Source organism: Bufo bufo, chromosome 11 (assembly GCF_905171765.1).
Source record: "Bufo bufo chromosome 11, aBufBuf1.1, whole genome shotgun sequence".
In the NCBI taxonomy this organism is placed as follows: Eukaryota; Metazoa; Chordata; class Amphibia; order Anura; family Bufonidae; genus Bufo; species Bufo bufo.
Genome location: NC_053399.1, coordinates 89,186,649 through 89,206,510, shown reverse-complemented (window position 1 = coordinate 89,206,510; position 19,862 = coordinate 89,186,649). Strand labels below are relative to the sequence as shown.

Sequence of the window (19,862 nt, the reverse complement as noted above, 5' to 3'; positions counted from 1 at the left end):
GGTCACTGCTACAAATTAAATGTATTCAGCCTCAGAGAGTAGAGTTTTGAGCTCAAAACCCCCCAATATTAGCCAGGTTTAAAGGGGTTGTGGAATAGGAGGTAAGGGGGTTGTGGTAGCGGTCTGGCTGAGGGGACCCCTTCCGATGCCGAAAAGTGCCTTCTGCAAATATATTGGGATGTAGATTCCCAGCACAAACTTTTATACACCAGTGACAAAGCAATAGGCAACTATTGAAGAGAAGACCACCAAAACCATGTTGCCCATGGACCCCAGCAGACGATGAGAAAGTGCGCAATGAATTTCCTTACCAAAAACAAAATCTTCACCAAGCTTCCGTCTACTTCCTCCACCTTGGATTTCCACCAGGTCCCCTCCCACTCGGTCTTGATGAGCTGACCGCTCTTGAGCAGGACCATTGGGCGATTGGGGTAGGCAGTGACGTATTCCTCGATGAAGTCTCGACACGACACATCTTCAATGTCCTCCCAGGTTTTGCCGACTAAAAGGTGTGTGGAGAAACACGGTGTAGAAGCCACCAATTCATAATGTTCACTTTCCAGAGTAAAGAAGACACAACGCTATAGGGCTGCAGAGGAGAATGGTGTTTTACTCTCTCGGGGGCGGTGTGCAGGTGTAAGCAATGCCACCAAAGCCATTATATTCTTCAGATAAGTTTTTAAAAACTCCATTTTGTCTGTTTCTTACCCGACTTTTCCTGATACGGAGGATGGACAACTTGTGATCTGCAAGGCTTTGCACTGTCACAATGCAACCACATTCACTTTCTTTATGCCGTAATGTAGCGTCCTGATCCTTACTACCACTCTATGCTGTCTCCCAATAAAAGGACCTCTACTTACACGGGTTTACTAAAAGGGTGGTTGCTCTTTTGCCAGAAATAGACTGGTATTGCAGTTCTGTCCCATGTACCCGAGCAGAAATACCACAAACAATCCATGGACTGCGTGGCGCTTTGACCACATCAGCACATGGACCTCCAGTCCTAATAACTTATGTGCAGCTATTATCTCCTTTGTATGTGTACACAAGCATTGACTTGTCCCCTTAGGGCCCATTCACATGACCGCATTTTGAGAAACAGAGGCGGACCCATTCAACGAGGCCGCAACAGATGCGGACAGCACACCGCGTGGTGTTCGCATCCGTACATCTGTTCTGTGGCCCCGCAAAAAAGATAGATCATGTCCTGTTCTTGACCGTAACTGCGGAGAAGAATAAGGATTTCTACACAGGAGAAAGACAATCCGATCCGTCAAGTGCAGAACGCACATGGCTCGTATCCATATTTGAGGACAGCAAAAACAGATACAGTCGTGTGAATGAGCCCTTAGATTATCATTGTTTCTCAGCACAGAGCACAATCTGCTGCCCAGAAACTATGATTTAGGTGACCATAATAAAGATGGTTTCCTTCGATTTACGCGTTCATCAGGTGATCAGCGACACAAGTTGATAGGAATGATCTGTCCTGATGATTGCCTCGATCAACGGTCTTAAGAAGTGTCCCTCGTCTTGGCGTGACATCCCTAGTGAAAGGTGTATGCAGGATTTATAATATGAATACTCACGTGGTCGGCAGACCGGGTACAGTTCCGACTGTGTGACATACGAAGCGTAGCCATCATCAAAGAAAATCAGAAACCTAAGAAACAGGAGTCGACTTGTGATCATCATCTGGTCAGGGTCCATTTAGATGACATTCCCACACACATGGCACATATATAGGACATTCTTTTATAACAGCAGGCCTATATATATGTCTGTCACGTTGATCGGTCACAAGTAGTGTTGAGCGAACTTCTGTTTTAAGTTCGGCGTCTAAAGTTCGGCTTCCGGTTAGCAGAGAATCCCGATATGGATTCCGAATTCCATTGTGGTCCGTGGTAGCGGAATCAATAATGGCCGATTATTGATTCCGCTACCACGGACCACAACGGAATTCGGAATCCATATCGGGATTCTCCGGTAACCGGAAGCCGAACTTTAGACGCCGAACTTAAAACAGAAGTTCGCTCAACACTAGTCACAAGGCTTAGGCACAGCTCAGTCCCGATCAAGTGAAAGGGGCAGGCCATCCAATGGACAATGCTGAGCTTGGTAAACTGCGAGGAGAGTGCGCTCAATATAGGAAACCGGACAACTCCGTTGAAGGAATACATGGGCTGGTTACCTCATCTTGTTCTTGTTGCTGGGGGGTTCGGCGACAATGCCGGCGTACAGCCACACTTGGTTTCCATCCTTGTATTTGGCCACCACTCTGCTCCCTACAAACAGTTTTTCTGTCGAAGGGTGGTAGTCGTAGGCTATGTGGTTCCCAGACAGCAGGCTCTTCCCCTTATTGTCGAATTTGACTTTGTATTTTTTTCCCGGCCCTGGGAAAGGTGAACACATTAGGACATGATGAACAGACAAAAATAAATAAAAACTACTGCCCAAAGACATCACCACTTACACAGTGACACTTCTAAGGTGGGTCAACATAGCTCCGTCATAGGAGATCGTAAGCATCCATTTTTATTACATCGTTGTAGAGTACGACCATTATGATCACCATTGCTTTCAAGTCAAATTGCCGTCAAATGTATTAATAGGCCAATTCAGGACACTGAATAACTCTATGCCCTGAGCGTACACCTTAGATAGCTGTAACCGAACACTCATTCGGCAGAGAGTTGTTCCTCTCGCCCCCCCCCATACACATGCATACTCCCCTTGGCCAAGCATTCATGTGTTACTCCCTTCCTGCTTCAGCCCTGTAACTCACCGACCATCTGGATGGAGATCAGAGTGCCTTTGTGCCACGTTTTAGTCCTCTTCTTTCCCAGTATACGCATCCCCACAACCAGATCGCCATCTTTGTTTACATCGTTGGGTGTGCCGGCCTGATTGGACCCACCCACAGAGCTGGTAGGCGATGACGGGTGAGAGGAAAAGCGAGTCTGCGGCCCATCTGCGAGACAAAGACGAGGGAGACGGACACACGTCAATCAGAAATAGCCCCGCCACAGACCCAAATCTTGCAGCAAAAACGATATTATATGTGATGTAGATACCTGACTTCTTCTGAATTGCATCCACCAAGTTCTGCACATCTTGCTTGCATTTCTTCACGGCAGCCATTGCACCCCTTAACTAAAAAGTACGGAAACGCATTATTTTTCACTAAAGAATATTCCGAGAAAACACTTCGGCCTCTTTCACACGGGCGTTGCGGGAAAAGGTGCGAGTGCAAAACATTGTAATGCGTTTTGCAGTCGCGCGGAAAAATCGCGCATGTTCCCGCAAAACATTGTAATGCGTTTTGCACTCGCGTGAGAAAAATCGGCATGTTTGGTACCCAAACCCGAACTTCTTCACAGAAGTTCGGGTTTGGGTTAGGTGCTGGGTAGATTGTATTATTTTCCCTTATAACATGGTTATAAGGGAAAATAATAGCATTCTGAATACAGAATGCATAGTACAATAGGGCTGGAGGGGTTATAAAAAAAAAATTAAAAAAAAAAAAAAATTAAACTCACTTTAATCCACTTGCTCGCGCAGCCGGCATCTCTTCTGTCTTTTTTGCTGTGTGCAGCAACAGGACCTGTGGTGACGTCACTCCGGTCATCACATGATCTATCACCATGGTGACAGATCATGTGATCACCGGAGTGAAGTCACCACAGGTCCTTTTCCTGCACACAGCAAAAAAGACAGAAGAGATGACGGCTGCGCGAGCAAGTGGATTAAAGTGAGTTTAATTCATTTTTTTTAACCCCTCCAGCGCTATTTTACTTAGCATTCTGTATTCAGAATGCTATTATTTTCCCTTATAACCATGTTATAAGGGAAAATAATAATGATCGGGTCTCCATCCCGATCGTCTCCTAGCAACCGTGCGTGAAAATCGCACCGCATCCGCACTTGCTTGCAGATGCTTGCGATTTTCACGCAACCCCATTCATTTCTATGGGGCCTGCGTTACGTGAAAAACGCACAAAGAGGAGCATGCTGCGATTTTCAGGCAACGCACAAGTGATGCGTGAAAATCACCGCTCATGTAAACAGCCCCATAGAAATGAATGGGTCAGGATTCAGTGCGGGTGCAATGCGTTCAACTCACGCATTGCATCCGCGCGGAATACTCGCTCCGTGTGAAAGGGGCCTTAGGGTAAGTTCACAAGAGATGTGAACAGCTGAAAAACTATTGCATACATCTAAGGGTCCGTTCACACGTCCGTAGAATGGGTCCGCATCCGTTCCACAAATTGCAGAACGGCTGCGGACCCAATTATTCTCTATGGGGCCGGAATGGATGCGGAGAGCACACAGTGTGCTGTCCGCATCCGCATTTCTGGAGCGCGCCCCCCCGATCTTCTGGTCCGTGGCTCCGGAAAAAAAATAGAACATGTCCTATTCTTGTCCGCAACTGCGGATAAGAATAGGCAGTTCTATGGGGGTGCCGGCAATACACTACGGAGGTGTGAATGGACCCTAACTGGATTGTTCTGCGGCATGCAAATGAATTTCCCTATTCAGAGGGAGGAGCATTTACAGAAGCCACGTGGGATTATACCTGGCGACTTTCTAGTAAAATTTGCAACATGTCATCAACATTTGTGTTCTGCTAAATCCCCTCATTCCCTATCCCCAGGTCAAGGCCCGAAGCTGCCCATGAAGGTGAATGATGCACACAATCGGCGGTGGCGGTCACTGCGTCCATAGGAATAAAGATGGAGGCATGACTCAGCTATGCCATCGCTTGTCCCCATGCTGATCTTTCATCTAGTATTAAGCCTCATTCACACAGTCGGCGTTCGGTCAGTGATTGGAGCCTCCACGGACATAAAGGAAAGATCTGCACCTGTTCTGTGTTTAGAGCCGCACCTGGTTATGGCTCAGAATCACTGACCGAACACTGACGTGTGAATGAGGCGTTACACTGCAACATGATCGCTAACAGGCGTTCATACAAATGCTCGCAAACGAAAATCTGCCCCATCATCCTCTAATACACCCTTAATACAGGATCACATTAAGTCGCCCGGAGGAGAAGACGCTCTATTGTAGCAGCTCTGACGTCTAGATGGCAGAAGAAGTTCCACTGATGTGACCAGACAATTTTAAAGGGTGTCTCTGCTTTGGTCAATCCTGACTGATAAATGTCCCTTGGCAAGAGGGAGAAATGAGGCGTCACACAGCGACCATTCAAATTAACAAAGAATAGGACGGAGAGAGAAGCTCTTTGTAACCACTCTACCTCTGGCCAAGTCATGAGGACCTCCTCTAACTCAGAACTCCCTCATAGACCATATTAAAGGGGGTTTTCTAAACTGAGGAAAGAAGCCTTGGTCATTACGTCACCTGCGCCTCCACATAGTATGGACTTTGTACTTACAAGACGTTTCTCTTTGGGCGTCTTATTATTAACACCATCAACTGTAAGAAAAGAAAACATTACTTTAATGACTAATCTCTGAAGAAAGGTAAAGAGTAGGTAAAGGGTTTACTGACATAGAGATGCAAGATGTGAGAGGTAAGATGTGAGAGGTGGCCGCCCTACCGACTGCCAGTGACCACCACTGATTGCTAGGATAAAGTGGAATTAGGAAAGTCAGCTCCTGCAGGCCACGTGGATGGTCACTGACTGTAAGGGCATCCAAGCAGCACCACCACATGAGCGACAGTAGGCACGGCAGCCCGACTCCTGCTCTTCTACCAGCTAATCGGCGGGTGTCCTGGGTGTCAGACTCCCGCTGATCTGATGACCCCTTTAACATATAAGGCAGGGAGTTGACAGTGAAGTGATTAGATGTGTAACTACTTAAAGGGGTTGTCAGGTGCCCACATGCCTTCACTGTGGAAAGAATCAAACCTATCTGTTCCTGCGCACTGGCTCCCACGTGTCCATCTTCCAGTCCGCGACTGCGCATGGACACCTGCTCCTAAGCAGCCAACCACTGGCTCCAATGGTGAGGTGCGTCTTGTAGTAACTAAACAAGCAGCAGACTGGTAGGTGGACACGCAGGAGAACTTGCTGCAGAAGTGGCAACCACAGGACCTTAGCAGCAAGAAGCAGGAAAGTCTGATTCTCTCCATAGAGGCCGCAGGCTGTGGAAATAAGTTAAAAGTTAGGTATTCCTTGAAAACCACTTTAGCTGAACAGCCTGCGCCACTTAATCACTGACCAGATCCCACACTCATAACATCGTCGTCGTCTTCTTCATCAGGAATCTCGATGACTTCCACCGGCTTGTTAGATTCGTCTTCGGAGCTGCTCTCTTTGTATGTGATGCCCATCTCTTTATACAGGGTCTTCACCAAAGTCTCACAGTCATCAAGAGCCCTGGAACCAGAAAGAGCTGTCAAACGCAACAAATATGAGGGCCACTTACCTGCACAATCACAAGACCAGCTGCTGTTCTCGCATGGTCCCCAGGTTGACTACAAAACATCTGTGATCCTTCCGTTCTCTCCACAGAGGATGGGTCTAACTAGGACACTGCATCACAACTTTTGCATGTTCCACCCTCTGCTGTAGTCTACAGTACTGCCAGATTAGAGTTTTGCCAGGATTCCTGGCGTTCCCTCTACCTTTACGGTAATGTCTCCTCTAGGCCTCTGTAGCTAGTGAGCAATGCGTTTAGGAGGCAAGGAGGCATTCGCCAAAAGTGATAAATAGCCAAATCTGAAATTGTTGGAAATATGGCTATGTCCAATATGTTTTTGTTTTTATAGATGAGATGTTAGATAGATAGATGTTTTTGTGCAATTTCAATATCTTTAAAAACTTTATTTAAAAGGGTTTCCGAGATCCTCTGGATAGGTCATCAGTATGTGATTGGTCAGGGTCTGACACCCAGGACCCCCACTGATCATTTATTTTAAGGCACCGGTGCTGCCATGAGCGCCGTCTCCTTCTCGTAGCTCACCAAACACGGCGCCGTACATTGTATAGCGGCTGTGCTTGGTATCGGGCTCAGCCCCATTCACTTCAGTGGGGCTGAGCTGCTCCCAGGCCACGTGACACATGAACGGGTCATTACAGGCCTAGGAAAAGCAGTGAGAAGGCTGCGGCTCACACAGGAGCACCGGTGTCTTCTGAAACTTGGGGTCCCAGATGTTGGACCCTCACCAATCAGATACTGATGACCTATCCTGAGGATAGGTCATCAGTATCAAAAGTTCAGAAAACCCCTGTTTTAAAGAGAACCCGTCATCAACTTTATGCTAACCTCACTAAAATTGTGACAGAAATGCTGATGTCTGCGGTGTGTCACTCATGAGCTAAAAGTCAGTGGTTGCTGAGAACCAGCATAATAATCATTACAGCCCAGGCCTTGAAAAGAGTCAAATCTACCTGAGAAGAGTCCTGGTTATTCATAGTCTCCTGTACTCTCACCCATCTGCTGATGATTGGCAGTTCTCTCCTAGAGAGGAAGGGAGAAACTAGGTAGAAGACTGTCAGCCATCAGCAGGTGGGCGGGAGAGCAAGAATTCATGATTAACCATGACTCTTCTCAGGTGGCCTTGACTCTTTTCCAGGCCTAGTCTGCAATGTTGGTTCTCGGCAACCACTTACTTTTAACCTTTAAATGACAGACCGCTGAAATCAACTCACCTGTCTCTACTTTATGCTGCCGTTAGTATGGGTAGCTTAAAGTTGATGACAGGTTTCCTTTAAACGTTATTTTAAGTCCTCCTAAGGGACTTGGACCTGTAGTCATTTGATCACTTGTACTATATACTGCAGTATGTCTGGGGTTTGATCGGAGGACAGAAGGAGCCCCCTCCCTCATATGACTTCAATAGGTCCGTGAACAGCATTTTGCAGCCAAGTACAGGACATGTTCTAACTTTTTGCAGAACAGATGCAAAATGAGGTTCACTGACCCATCGAAGTCAATAGGTCTGCAAAAAAAAAGGGACGCAACATGGAATGGACACTACTCGTATTTTACGGATTCAAGTTTTAGGGACCGCAAAATACATATGGTGGTGTGAATGTAGACCAAGGGGGAGTTATGTCTGATCCCAGCCACACACAGTTGAGGAACGGCTCAGCTCCTGAGCTCGCTCCATATGCACCCTCACGCCCAATGACATACACACACTGTACACGTCAGAGGCCTGGTCCTTCACCTTGAGGCATTGTCATACAGGTTGTCCACGTTGGCCACCTCCTCTTCTTTCTGCTTCACCAGCTGCTCCAGTTCCAGGAGCTGGGCTTTCTTCTGTTTCACCAACTCGTTCTTCTCCACCTCTCGGTCTATGAATTCGCGAAGCTCCTTCATGGATATGCCCAGTTCCTCCACCACCATGCTTTCCAGTTCTGCCATCTCTGGGTCATCCATGGCTACAATGGAGAAAGAAAATTGAATAATCCTCGCTGGGTACATAAATACAACCCCATTATAGGGCAACAAAACATAAGATGATAACGGGATGGTCACTGCTTTCCCAGTGACAGAGGGGCACATGACCAGACCCGTCCATCAGTGGCCTCCATGGAAGAGCACTGCGCACAGAAAAGGAGTGGGGGCATCTACTGCAATGATCAAGAATCTGTCGTCATTTCACAGCGGAACACTGAGAAGCCGGAAGCCATGTGTAAATCTACAGGCGGTGTTAAAAAGAATCGTTTACTAACCTATCCCCCGCTGCTGCTTCTCCACTTCCCGCTCTCAGACTCGACATGCAGGAAATATATTGGACTGCTCTGCTCAGCCGATCACTGGCTGAGGCGTGTCGCTGCTGCGACTTGTGATTGGCTGAGCAGGCACTCCAAGCCATTTCCTGTGGGTCGAGCTCGGGAGCAGGAAGTAAAGGGCAGCAGCGGGGAATCAGCATGGTAAGTATTGATTCTTTTTTTTACATTCTTGACCCACTGAACCTTATCTTTCTAAATCGTCCAATGGAATCCCCCTTTATCCTCTTGATAGGTCATCAATATCAGTCCGACTCCCAAAAGCCTGCGGATCAGCAGATTGAAGGGGGTCGCAACATTAGGACAGTCAGTCAAACGTGCAATGAATTCATTTATCAAACTGGTGTGAAGTAGAACTGCTAGTTACCCATAGCAACCAGATTCCAGCTTTCATTTAGAACAGCTCCTTTGGAAAACGAAAGGTGGTTGCTATGGGCAACTAAGCCAGTTCTACTTTACACCAGTTAGATAAATGACCCCATAAAGTTCTCCGATCTGTGAGGAGTAAGACACTGATCGCGTATCTTTAGGACCCCTCCTCCCACATACAAGGTAATATGCCCCCACTATACACTGATAACCACATGCCCCTCCGCCATCAGTAATAGTCACATCATCTTCCTCCCTACAGAAAATTCACCTCCCGTCGGCTCCAGTCTTATCCACTGAGCAACCCTGCCCCCTGCTGGCCGTATTATTTATGTCGTCTGTCCTTTGGCTCTGTTCACACCAAGCTTCTGACATACTGCAAACTGTCTACAGGATTTTCCAGTGCACATGTATATTGAGGCTCCATTCACACGTCCGCAATTTTCCTCTCCAGATTTACGTTCCGTTTTTGCGGATCCGTGTTTCCGCAAAAAACTAAGTGTGCGCATCCAGCGGTCGTTTGATAGGTCTGGACCTGTACGAGAAGATTTCAAAAAGGAAAAACTGCGTGGTGTGAACACGACCTCAACCAGGATCATCGGTTCTTTAACGGGATCTGACGTTCCATTCCGGATGAAGATGGAAAATTAAGGACCGTTCGAGGGTATAGAAGACACTTGGGGGCGTGCACCACAAGTCCCAGCAATGCGAGCAGGGCGTGGACAGGGGGCAGCACCCCTGGCAGATCTGCAGGCTCTGGCAGGCCCTCCTCCTGGAGCAGCTGCAGTAAGATGACGGCTCTTGGCTGCCTCTTCTCCAGCTCCTCCTCATCACACCACCCATCCCCCATCCAGTTCCCTTCCTTGCCTGCCTGCATTATGTTCCCCGCCAGCTGAAATCCTGCTGTCAGGCACAAAGCTGCATCAAAGGACAACACTAAAAATTCTTCTCTACAAACCTTCCTGAACCAAAGGTCAGATCGGAGGAGAGGCGGGGGGAGGGCGAATTCTGGAGACTTCCGTCTCCCCAATGGAGCCTTTCTGCCCTGGCCACAAGACACGCCTCCACCACCAGAAGCTGGAAAGCGCCATCTGCTGCAAAGTGTCGTGGTGCTGTCAGGACCATGAGATCTGCATTCAGGGACTGATCTTTCTACCAAATGGTGCAGATTAATTTTTTACAGTTTTTTTTTCTTTTTTTTTCCTTTGGGGTGAAACAATAGTGTAAACACCTCGAGTCTGCCAGAGATTTCAACCCGAGGAAATCCATACCTCCCAACTTTAGAAAAGCCTAAAAAGAGGGACAATACAATTTTTTTTTACAATAAGCCACGCCTCTAATTCCTAATAATTTCTATCTACGCATGCCTAATCCCACCCAGTGCCCTCAGTGCCCCCACACGGTAGCTATGCCCCCCTCAGTGCCCCCACACGGTAGCTATGCCCCCCTCAGTGCCCCCACACGGTAGCTATGCCCCCCTGAGTGCCCCCACACGGTAGCTATGCCCCCCTCAGTGCCCCCACACGGTAGCTATGCCCCCCTCAGTGCCCCCACACGGTAGCTATGCCCCCCTCAGTGCCCCCACATGGAAGCTATGCCCCCCTCAGTGCCCCCACACGGAAGCTATGCCCCCCTTAGTGTCCCCACACGGTAGTTATGCCCCCCTTAGTGCCCCCACACGGTAGTTATGCCCCCCTTAGTGCCCCCACACGGTAGTACACAGTAGTTATGCCCCCCTTAGTGGCCCCACACGGTAGTTATGTCCTTAGTGGCCCCACACGGTAGTTATGCCCTTCTTAGTGCCCCCACACAGTTGTTAAGCCCTTCTTAGTGCCCCCACACAGTAGTTCTGCCCCGCTTAGTGCCCCCACACCGTAGTTCTGCGCCCCCCCCCCCCCCTTAGTAACACATGCCCTTGTCCGATAAAAGTCACCTCCTGCCAGCTTCCATCTGATAATTCTATCAGCTTGCATCACTGAGCAGCCCTGCCCCCTGCTGGCCGTATTATTTATATCACACGTTATCTGGCTCTGTTCACACCATGCTTCCCGCACACGTATACTAGAGGTGTGTGCTTCTAAATGAAAAGAAAATGATTTAAGAAAATAAAAACGTGGCCTTAACAAGGATCATCGGTGCTTTAACGGGATCTGACGTTTCCTTCCGGATGAAGATGGAAAATTAAGGACCGTTCGAGGGTATAGAAGACACTTGGGGGCGTGCACCACAAGTCCCAGCAATGCGAGCAGGGCGTGGACAGGGGCTGCACCCCTGGCAGATCTGCAGGCTCTGGCAGGCCCTCCTCCTGGAGCAGCTGCAGTAAGATGACGGCTCTTGGCTGCCTCTTCTCCAGCTCCTCCTCATCACACCACCCATCCCCCATCCAGTTCCCTTCCTTGCCTGCCTGCATTATGTTCCCCGCCAGCTGAAATCCTGCTGTCAGGCACAAAGCTGCATCAAAGGACAACACAAAAAAATTCTTCTCTACAAACCTTCCTGAACCAAAGGTCAGATCGGAGTAGAGGCGGGGGAGGGCGAATTCTGGAGACTTCCTTCTCCCCACATGGAAGGAGGCACAATGGAGCCTTTCTGCCCTGGCCACAAGACACGCCCCCACCACCAGAAGCTGGAAAGCGCCAACTGCTGCAAAGTGTCGTGGTGCTGGATGTCAGGACCATGAGATCTGCATTCAGGGACTGATCTTTCTACCAAATGGTGCAGATTAATTTTTAATGTTTTTTTGTTTTCCTTGTAAACACCTCGAGTCTGCCAGAGATTTCAACCCGGGAAAATCTATACCTCCAAACTTTGGCACAATACTACATTTTTTTTACAATAAGCCAAGCCTCTAATTCCTTCTAATTTCTATCTACGCATGCCTAATCCCACCCAGTGCCACCACACGACAGTTATGTCCCCCTTAGCGCCCCCACACGGCAGTTATGCCCCCCTTAGCGCCCCCACACAGCAGTTATGCCCCCCTTAGCGCCCCCACACGGCAGTTATGCCCCCCTTAGCGCCCCCACACGGCAGTTATGCCCCCCTTAGTGCCCCCACACGGCAGTTATGCCCCCCTTAGCGCCCCCACACGGCAGTTATGCCCCCCCTTAGCGTCCCCACACGGCAGTTATGCCCCCCCTTAGCGTCCCCACACGGTAGTTATGCCCTTCTTAGTGCCCCCACACAGTTGTTATGCCCTTCTTAGTGCCCCCACACAGTTGTTATGCCCTTCTTAGTGCCCCCACACAGTTGTTATGCCCTTCTTAGTGCCCCCACACAGTTATGCCCTTCTTAGTGCCCCCACACAGTAGTTTTGCCCCCCTTAGTGCCCCCACACAGTAGTTATGCCCCCCTTAGTGCCCCCACAGTTGTTATACTTCCTTAGTAACCCCACACAGTAGTTCTGCCCTCTTAGTGCCTCCACACAGTAGTTATGCCCCCTTTAGTGCCCCCACATGGTAGTTATGCCCCCCTTAGTGCCCCCACACGGTAGTTATGCCCTTCTTAGTGCCCCCACACAGTTGTTATGCCCTTCTTAGTGCCCCCACACAGTTATGCCCTTCTTAGTGCCCCCACACGGTAGTTTTGCCCCCCTTAGTGCCCCCACACAGTAGTTATGCCCCCCTTAGTGCCCCCACAGTTGTTATACTTCCTTAGTAACCCCACACAGTAGTTCTGCCCTCTTAGTGCCTCCACACAGTAGTTATGCCCCCTTTAGTGCCCCCACACAAGCTATGCCCCCCTTAGTGTCCCCACACAAGCTATGCCCCCTTAGTGTCCCTACACAGTAGTTATGCCCTTCTTAATGCCCCCACACAGTAGTTATGACCCCTTAGTGACCCGACACAGTAGTTATGCCGCCCTTACAGTAGTGCTGCCCTCTCACAATAATGTTGGCCCCTTAGGCTACTTTCACACTTGCGGCAGAGTGATCCGGCAATCTTCATGCAAACAGACAGCATTTGTAGACGGATCCGGATGCGGATCCGTCTTACAAATGGATTGTAAGAACGGATGCGTCTTTCCAGATGTCATCCGGAGAAACAGATTAGTTATATATTTTTTTCACATTTTTAACGGATCCGACATTGCGGTATTTTTAATGCCGGATCCGGCACTAATACATTTCAATGTAAATTAATGCCGGATCTGGCATTCCTGCAACCGATCCGAAATTTTGGACGGAGATAGTATTGCAGCATACTACGGTATTTCCTCCGTCCAAAACGCCGTTCAGTGACTGAACTGAAGACATCCTGAATGGATTTTTCTCTATTCAGAATGCATGGGGATAAAACTGATCAGTTCTTTTCCGGCATTGAGCCCCTAGGACGGAACTCAGTGCCGGAAAAGAAAAACACTAGTGTGAAAGTACCCTAAGTGTTAGGCTACATGCACATGACTGTGCCGTTTATTTTTTGCGGCCTGCAAACCGCGGATCCGCAAAAAAACGGAAGCCGCCCGTGTGCCTTCCGCAATTTGCAGAACGGAACGGGCAGCCATTGATATAACTGCCAATTCTTGTCCATTTTGCGGACAAAATAGGACAGGTTATATTTTTTTTGCGGGGCCGCGGAAACGGAGCAACGGATGCGGACAGCACACGGAGTGCTGTCTGCATCTTTTGCGGCCCCATTGAAGTGAATGGGTCCGCATCCGAGCCGCCAAAACGGCGGACCCAAACAACGGCCGTGTGCATGAGGCAAAATAAAAAAAAGAATGCAGTCAATGCACACCCAGCCCTATTCCCCTGACGATCAGAGCACATCCCGCTCTCCCCAACAGCAAGGTCACGTGAAGGCTCCTCAGCCTGCCACAGTAATCTTCCTATCTCTAGGATGTCACAAGCCCTACAGACTGCAGTACTATAGTATTACAGTCTATGGTATAAGAGATCTAATAATCTCGTGTTCATATGCCTTAGGGGGGCTAAAAATAAACGTAAAAAGTCCCTCTACTATTTGACGGTAGCCTGGGTCTGTCTTTTTATGGGACGGGCTCCCTTTAATTGAGTCTGCCATTTTGATAACATCTTGTACTGAATATTTCCAGCGCTGGGGCCATTCAATGCATCTTCTCTAGAGAGCATGAAAATTAAAGGGGTGTTAGCGGGAGTTAAAGGGAACCTGTCACCGGGATTTTGTGTATAGAGCTGAGGACATGTGCTACGGCCATCTAGCAACCCATGTCCTCAGCTCTATACACAAAATCCCGGTGACCGGTTCCCTTTAAATACTAATGGTCTATCCGCCGGGTAAGTCATCAGTATCAGACTGGCGGGGGTCCGAATGCCATCACCGCTGCGATCAGCTGTTTGAAGGGTCAGCAGCACTCAGACGATCGCAGTGAACCCTCCATCGTTTGGGAACTGTAACCTGCAATGAATTTTGTTATTTCTGAACAATTCTTGAGCCGCAGGGGGTGAGTCGGTGATTGCCTATCCTTAGGACAGGATGCCTCCCACACACATGCAACCCCTAAAATAGTCCCAGACACCCCCTTCTCCTGCAAAGTAAGTGATATACACCCTCCTCCCCAAACACATGCCCTTGCCCGATAAAAGTCACCTCCTGCCAGCTTCCATCTGATCATTGTATCAGCTTGCCCCCTGCTGGCCGTATTATTTATATTACACGTTATCTGGCTCTGTTCACACCATGCTTCCCGCACACGTATACTAGAGGTGTGTGCTTCTAAATGAAAAGAAAATGATTTAATAAAATAAAAACGTGTGGTGTGAACACGGCCTTAACAAGGATCATCGGTGCTTTAACGGGATCGGACATTCCCTTCCGGATGAAGATGGAAAATTAAGGACCGTTCCAGGGTATAGAAGACACTTGGGGGCGTGCACCACAAGTCCCAGCAATGCGAGCAGGGCGTGGACAGGGGCAGCACCCCTGGCAGATCTGCAGGCTCTGGCAGGCCCTCCTCCTGGAGCAGCTGCAGTAAGATGACGGCTCTTGGCTGCCTCTTCTCCAGCTCCTCCTCATCACACCACCCATCCCCCATCCAGTTCCCTTCCTTGCCTGCCTGCATTATGTTCCCCGCCAGCTGAAATCCTGCTGTCAGGCACAAAGCTGCATCAAAGGACAACACTAAAAATTCTTCTCTACAAACCTTCCTGAACCAAAGGTCAGATCGGAGGAGAGGCGGGGGGAGGGCGAATTCTGGAGACTTCCTTCTCCCCACATGGAAGGAGGCACAATGGAGCCTTTCTGCCCTGACCACAAGACACGCCCCCACCACCAGAAGCTGGAAAGCGCCAACTGCTGCAAAGTGTCGTGGTGCTGGATGTCAGGACCATGAGATCTGCATTCAGGGACTGATCTTTCTACCAAATGGTGCAGATTAATTTTTTAATGTTTTTATTTTCCTTGGGGGGAAACAATAGTGTAAACACCTCGAGTCTGCCAGAGATTTCAACCCGGGGAAATCCATACCTCCCAACTTGGGAAAAGCCTAACAAGGGACAATACTACATTTTTTACAATAAGCGCATGCCTAATCCAAACAGTGCCCTTAGTGCCCCCACACAGTAGTTATGCCCCCCTTAGTGCCCCCACACAGTAGTAATGCCCCCCTTAGTGCCCCCACACAGTAGTTATGCCCCCTCTTAGTGCCACCACACAGTAGTTATGCCCCCTCTTAGTGCCACCACACAGTAGTTATGCCCCCTCTTAGTGCCACCACACAGTAGTTATGCCCCCTCTTAGTGCCACCACACAGTAGTTATGCCCCCTCTTAGTGCCCCCACACAGTAGTTATGCCCCCCTTAGTGCCACCACACAATAGTTATGCCCCCCTTAGTGCCACCACACAGTAGTTATGCCCCCCTTAGTGCCACCACACAGTAGTTATGCCCCCCTTAGTGCCACCACACAATAGTTATGCCCCCCTTAGTGCCACCACACAATAGTTATGCCCCCCTTAGTGCCACCACACAATAGTTATGCCCCCCTTAGTGCCACCACACAATAGTTATGCCCCCCTTAGTGCCACCACACAATAGTTATGCCCCCCTTAGTGCCACCACACAATAGTTATGCCCCCCTTAGTGCCACCACACAATAGTTATGCCCCCCTTAGTGCCACCACACAATAGTTATGCCCCCCTTAGTGCCACCACACAATAGTTATGCCCCCCTTAGTGCCACCACACAATAGTTATGCCCCCCTTAGTGCCACCACACAATAGTTATGCCCCCCTTAGTGCCACCACACAATAGTTATGCCCCCCTTAGTGCCACCACACAATAGTTATGCCCCCCTTAGTGCCACCACACAATAGTTATGCCCCCCTTAGTGCCACCACACAATAGTTATGCCCCCCTTAGTGCCACCACACAATAGTTATGCCCCCCTTAGTGCCACCACACAATAGTTATGCCCCCCTTAGTGCCACCACACAATAGTTATGCCCCCCTTAGTGCCACCACACAATAGTTATGCCCCCCTTAGTGCCACCACACAATAGTTATGCCCCCCTTAGTGCCACCACACAATAGTTATGCCCCCCTTAGTGCCACCACACAATAGTTATGCCCCCCTTAGTGTCCCCACAAAGTAGCTATGCCCCCTTAGTGCAGCGATCAGAGCACATCCCGCTCTCCCCAACAGCAAGGTCAACGTGAAGGCTCCTCAGCCTGCCACAGTAATCTTCCTATCTTTAGGATGTCACAAGCCCTACAGACTGCAGTACTATAGTATTACAGTTTATGAGATAAGCATACCCCTAAAATAGTCCCAGGCACCCCCTTCTCCTGCAAAGTAAGGGATATTCCCTCCGCTACCCTCTTCCTCCCCAAACACATGCCCTTGCCCGATAAAAGTCACCTCCTGTGTGCTTCTAAATGAAAAGAAAATTATTTAAGAAAATAAAAACGTGTGGTGTGAACACGGCCTTAACAAGGATCATCGGTGCTTTAACAGGATCTGAGGTTCCCTTCTGGATGAAGATGGAAAATTAAGGACCGTTCCAGGGTATAGAAGACACTTGGAAGCGTGCACCACAAGTCCCAGCAATGCGAGCAGGGCGTGGACAGGGGCAGCACCCCTGGCAGATCTGCAGGCTCTGGCAGGCCCTCCTCCTGGCGCAGCTGCAGTAAGATGACGGCTCTTGGCTGCCTCTTCTCCAGCTCCTCCTCATCACACCACCCATCCCCCATCCAGTTCCCTTCCTTGTCTGCCTGCATTATGTTCCCCGCCAGCTGAAATCCTGCTGTCAGGCACAAAGCTGCATCAAAGGACAACACAAAAAATTCTTCTCTACAAACCTTCCTGAACCAAAGGTCAGATCGGAGGAGAGGCGGGGGAGGGCGAATTCTGGAGACTTCCTTCTCCCCACATGGAGCCTTTCTGCCCTGGCCACAAGACACGCCCCCACCACCAGAAGCTGGAAAGCGCCATCTGCTGCAAAGTGTCGTGGTGCTGGATGTCAGGACCATGAGATCTGCATTCAGGGACTCATCTTTCTACCAAATGGCACAGAATAATTTTTTTATGTGCCCCCACAGGGTAGTTATGCCCCCCTTAGTGCCCCAACAGGGTAGTTATGCCCCCTTAGTGCCCCGACAGGGTAGTTATGCCCCCCTTAGTGCCCCGACAGGGTAGTTATGCCCCCCTTAGTGCCCCGACAGGGTAGTTATGCCCCCCTTAGTGCCCCCACAAGGTAGTTATGCCCCCCTTAGTGCCCCCACAGGGTAGTTATGCCCCCCTTAGTGCCCCCACAGGGTAGTTATGCCCCCACAGGGTAGTTATGCCCCCCCTTAGTGCCCCCACAGGGTAGTTATGCCCCCCTTAGTGCCCCCACAGGGTAGTTATGCCCCCCCTTAGTGCCCCCACAGGGTAGTTATGCCCCCCTTAGTGTCCCCACACGGTAGTTATGCCCCCCTTAGTGTCCCCACACGGTAGTTATGCCCCCCTTAGTGTCCCCACACGGTAGTTATGCCCCCCTTAGTGTCCCCACACGGTAGTTCTGCCCCCCTTAGTGCCCCCACACGGTAGTTCTGCCCCCCTTAGTGCCCCCACACGGTAGTTCTGCCCCCCTTAGTGCCCCCACATGGTAGTTCTGCCCCCCTTAGTGCCCCCACATGGTAGTTCTGCCCCCCTTAGTGCCCCCACATGGTAGTTCTGCCCCCCTTAGTGCCCCCACATGGTAGTTCTACCTCCCTTAGTGCCCCCACATGGTAGTTCTGCCCCCCTTAGTGCCCCCACATGGTAGTTCTGCCCCCCTTAGTGCCCCCACATGGTAGTTCTGCCCCCCTTAGTGCCCCAACATGGTAGTTCTGCCCCCCTTAGTGCCCCCACATGGTAGTTCGGCCCCCCTTAGTGCCCCCACATGGTAGTTCGGCCCCCCTTAGTGCCCCCACATGGTAGTTCGGCCCCCCTTAGTGCCCCCACATGGTAGTTCGGCCCCCCTTAGTGCCCCCACATGGTAGTTCTGCCCCCCTTAGTGCCCCCACATGGTAGTTCGGCCCCCCTTAGTGCCCCCACATGGTAGTTCGGCCCCCCTTAGTGCCCCCACATGGTAGTTCGGCCCCCCTTAGTGCCCCCACATGGTAGTTCGGCCCCCCTTAGTGCCCCCACATGGTAGTTCGGCCCCCCTTAGTGCCCCCACATGGTAGTTCGGCCCCCCTTAGTGCCCCCACATGGTAGTTCGGCCCCCCTTTGTGCCCCCACATGGTAGTTCGGCCCCCCTTTGTGCCCCCACATGGTAGTTCGGCCCCCCTTTGTGCCCCCACATGGTAGTTCGGCCCCCCTTTGTGCCCCCACATGGTAGTTCGGCCCCCCTTTGTGCCCCCACATGGTAGTTCGGCCCCCCTTTGTGCCCCCACATGGTAGTTCGGCCCCCCTTTGTGCCCCCACATGGTAGTTCGGCCCCCCTTTGTGCCCCCACATGGTAGTTCTGCCCCCCTTTGTGCCCCCACATGGTAGTTCTGCCCCCCTTAGAGCCCCCACATGGTAGTTCTGCCCCCCTTAGGAACACATGCTCTTGCCCGATAAGTCACCTCCTGCCAGCTTCCATCTGATCATTCTATCAGCTTGCCCCCTGCTGGCCGTATTATTTATATTACACGTTATCTGGCTCTGTTCACACCATGCTTCCCGCACACGTATACTAGAGGTGTGTGCTTCTAAATGAAAAGAAAATGATTTAAGAAAATAAAAACGTGTGGTGTGAACACGGCCTTAACAAGGATCATCGGTGCTTTAACAGGATCTGACATTCCCTTCCGGATGAAGATGGAAAATTAAGGACCGTTCCAGGGTATAGAAGACACTTGGGAGCGTGCACCACAAGTCCCAGCAATGCGAGCAGGGCGTGGACAGGGGCTGCACCCCTGGCAGATCTGCAGGCTCTGGCAGGCCCTCCTCCTGGCGCAGCTGCAGTAAGATGACGCCGCTCTTAGCTGCCTCTTCTCCAGCTCCTCCTCATCACACCACCCATCCCCCATCCTGTTCCCTTCCTTGCCTGCCTGCATTATGTTCCCCGTCAGCTGAAATCCTGCTGTCAGGCACAAAGCTGCATCAAAGGACAACACTAAAAATTCTTCTCTACAAACCTTCCTGAACCAACAAAGGGAGGAGGGCGAATTCTGGAGACTTCCTTCTCCCCACATGGAAGGAGGCACAATGGAGCCTTTCTGCCCTGACCACAAGACACGCCCCCACCACCAGAAGCTGGAAAGCGCCAACTGCTGCAAAGTGTCGTGGTGCTGGATGTCAGGACCATGAGATCTGCATTCAGGGACTGATCTTTCTACCGGACAATAGAGTAAAT

At 50.3% G+C, this 19,862-nt stretch overlaps 1 protein-coding gene across 8 annotated transcripts in view; it reads right to left on the bottom strand.

The window, feature by feature from the left end:
• Positions 1–19,862, bottom strand: part of SETDB1 (SET domain bifurcated histone lysine methyltransferase 1) — a 56,460-nt gene that overhangs the window by 24,854 nt on the left and 11,744 nt on the right. For 3 of the 8 annotated variants that reach the window (XM_040411498.1, XM_040411497.1, XM_040411502.1), the window contains exons 2-9: positions 8,146–8,359; positions 6,192–6,349; positions 5,402–5,442; positions 3,078–3,156; positions 2,789–2,974; positions 2,195–2,396; positions 1,593–1,666; positions 312–502 (exon numbers count right to left, since the gene is read on the bottom strand). In XM_040411498.1, coding sequence (XP_040267432.1) covers positions 312–502; positions 1,593–1,666; positions 2,195–2,396; positions 2,789–2,974; positions 3,078–3,156; positions 5,402–5,442; positions 6,192–6,349; positions 8,146–8,357 — 1,143 coding nt within the window. In that variant the 5' untranslated portion in view covers positions 8,358–8,359. Of the gene's footprint in view, positions 1–311; positions 503–1,592; positions 1,667–2,194; positions 2,397–2,788; positions 2,975–3,077; positions 3,210–4,168; positions 4,325–5,401; positions 5,542–5,571; positions 5,710–6,191; positions 6,350–8,145; positions 8,360–11,571; positions 11,705–17,355; positions 17,433–19,644; positions 19,678–19,862 lie in introns of those variants that run through there. The other 5 variants (XM_040411501.1, XM_040411499.1, XM_040411500.1 and 2 more) reach the window with 5 other exon arrangements.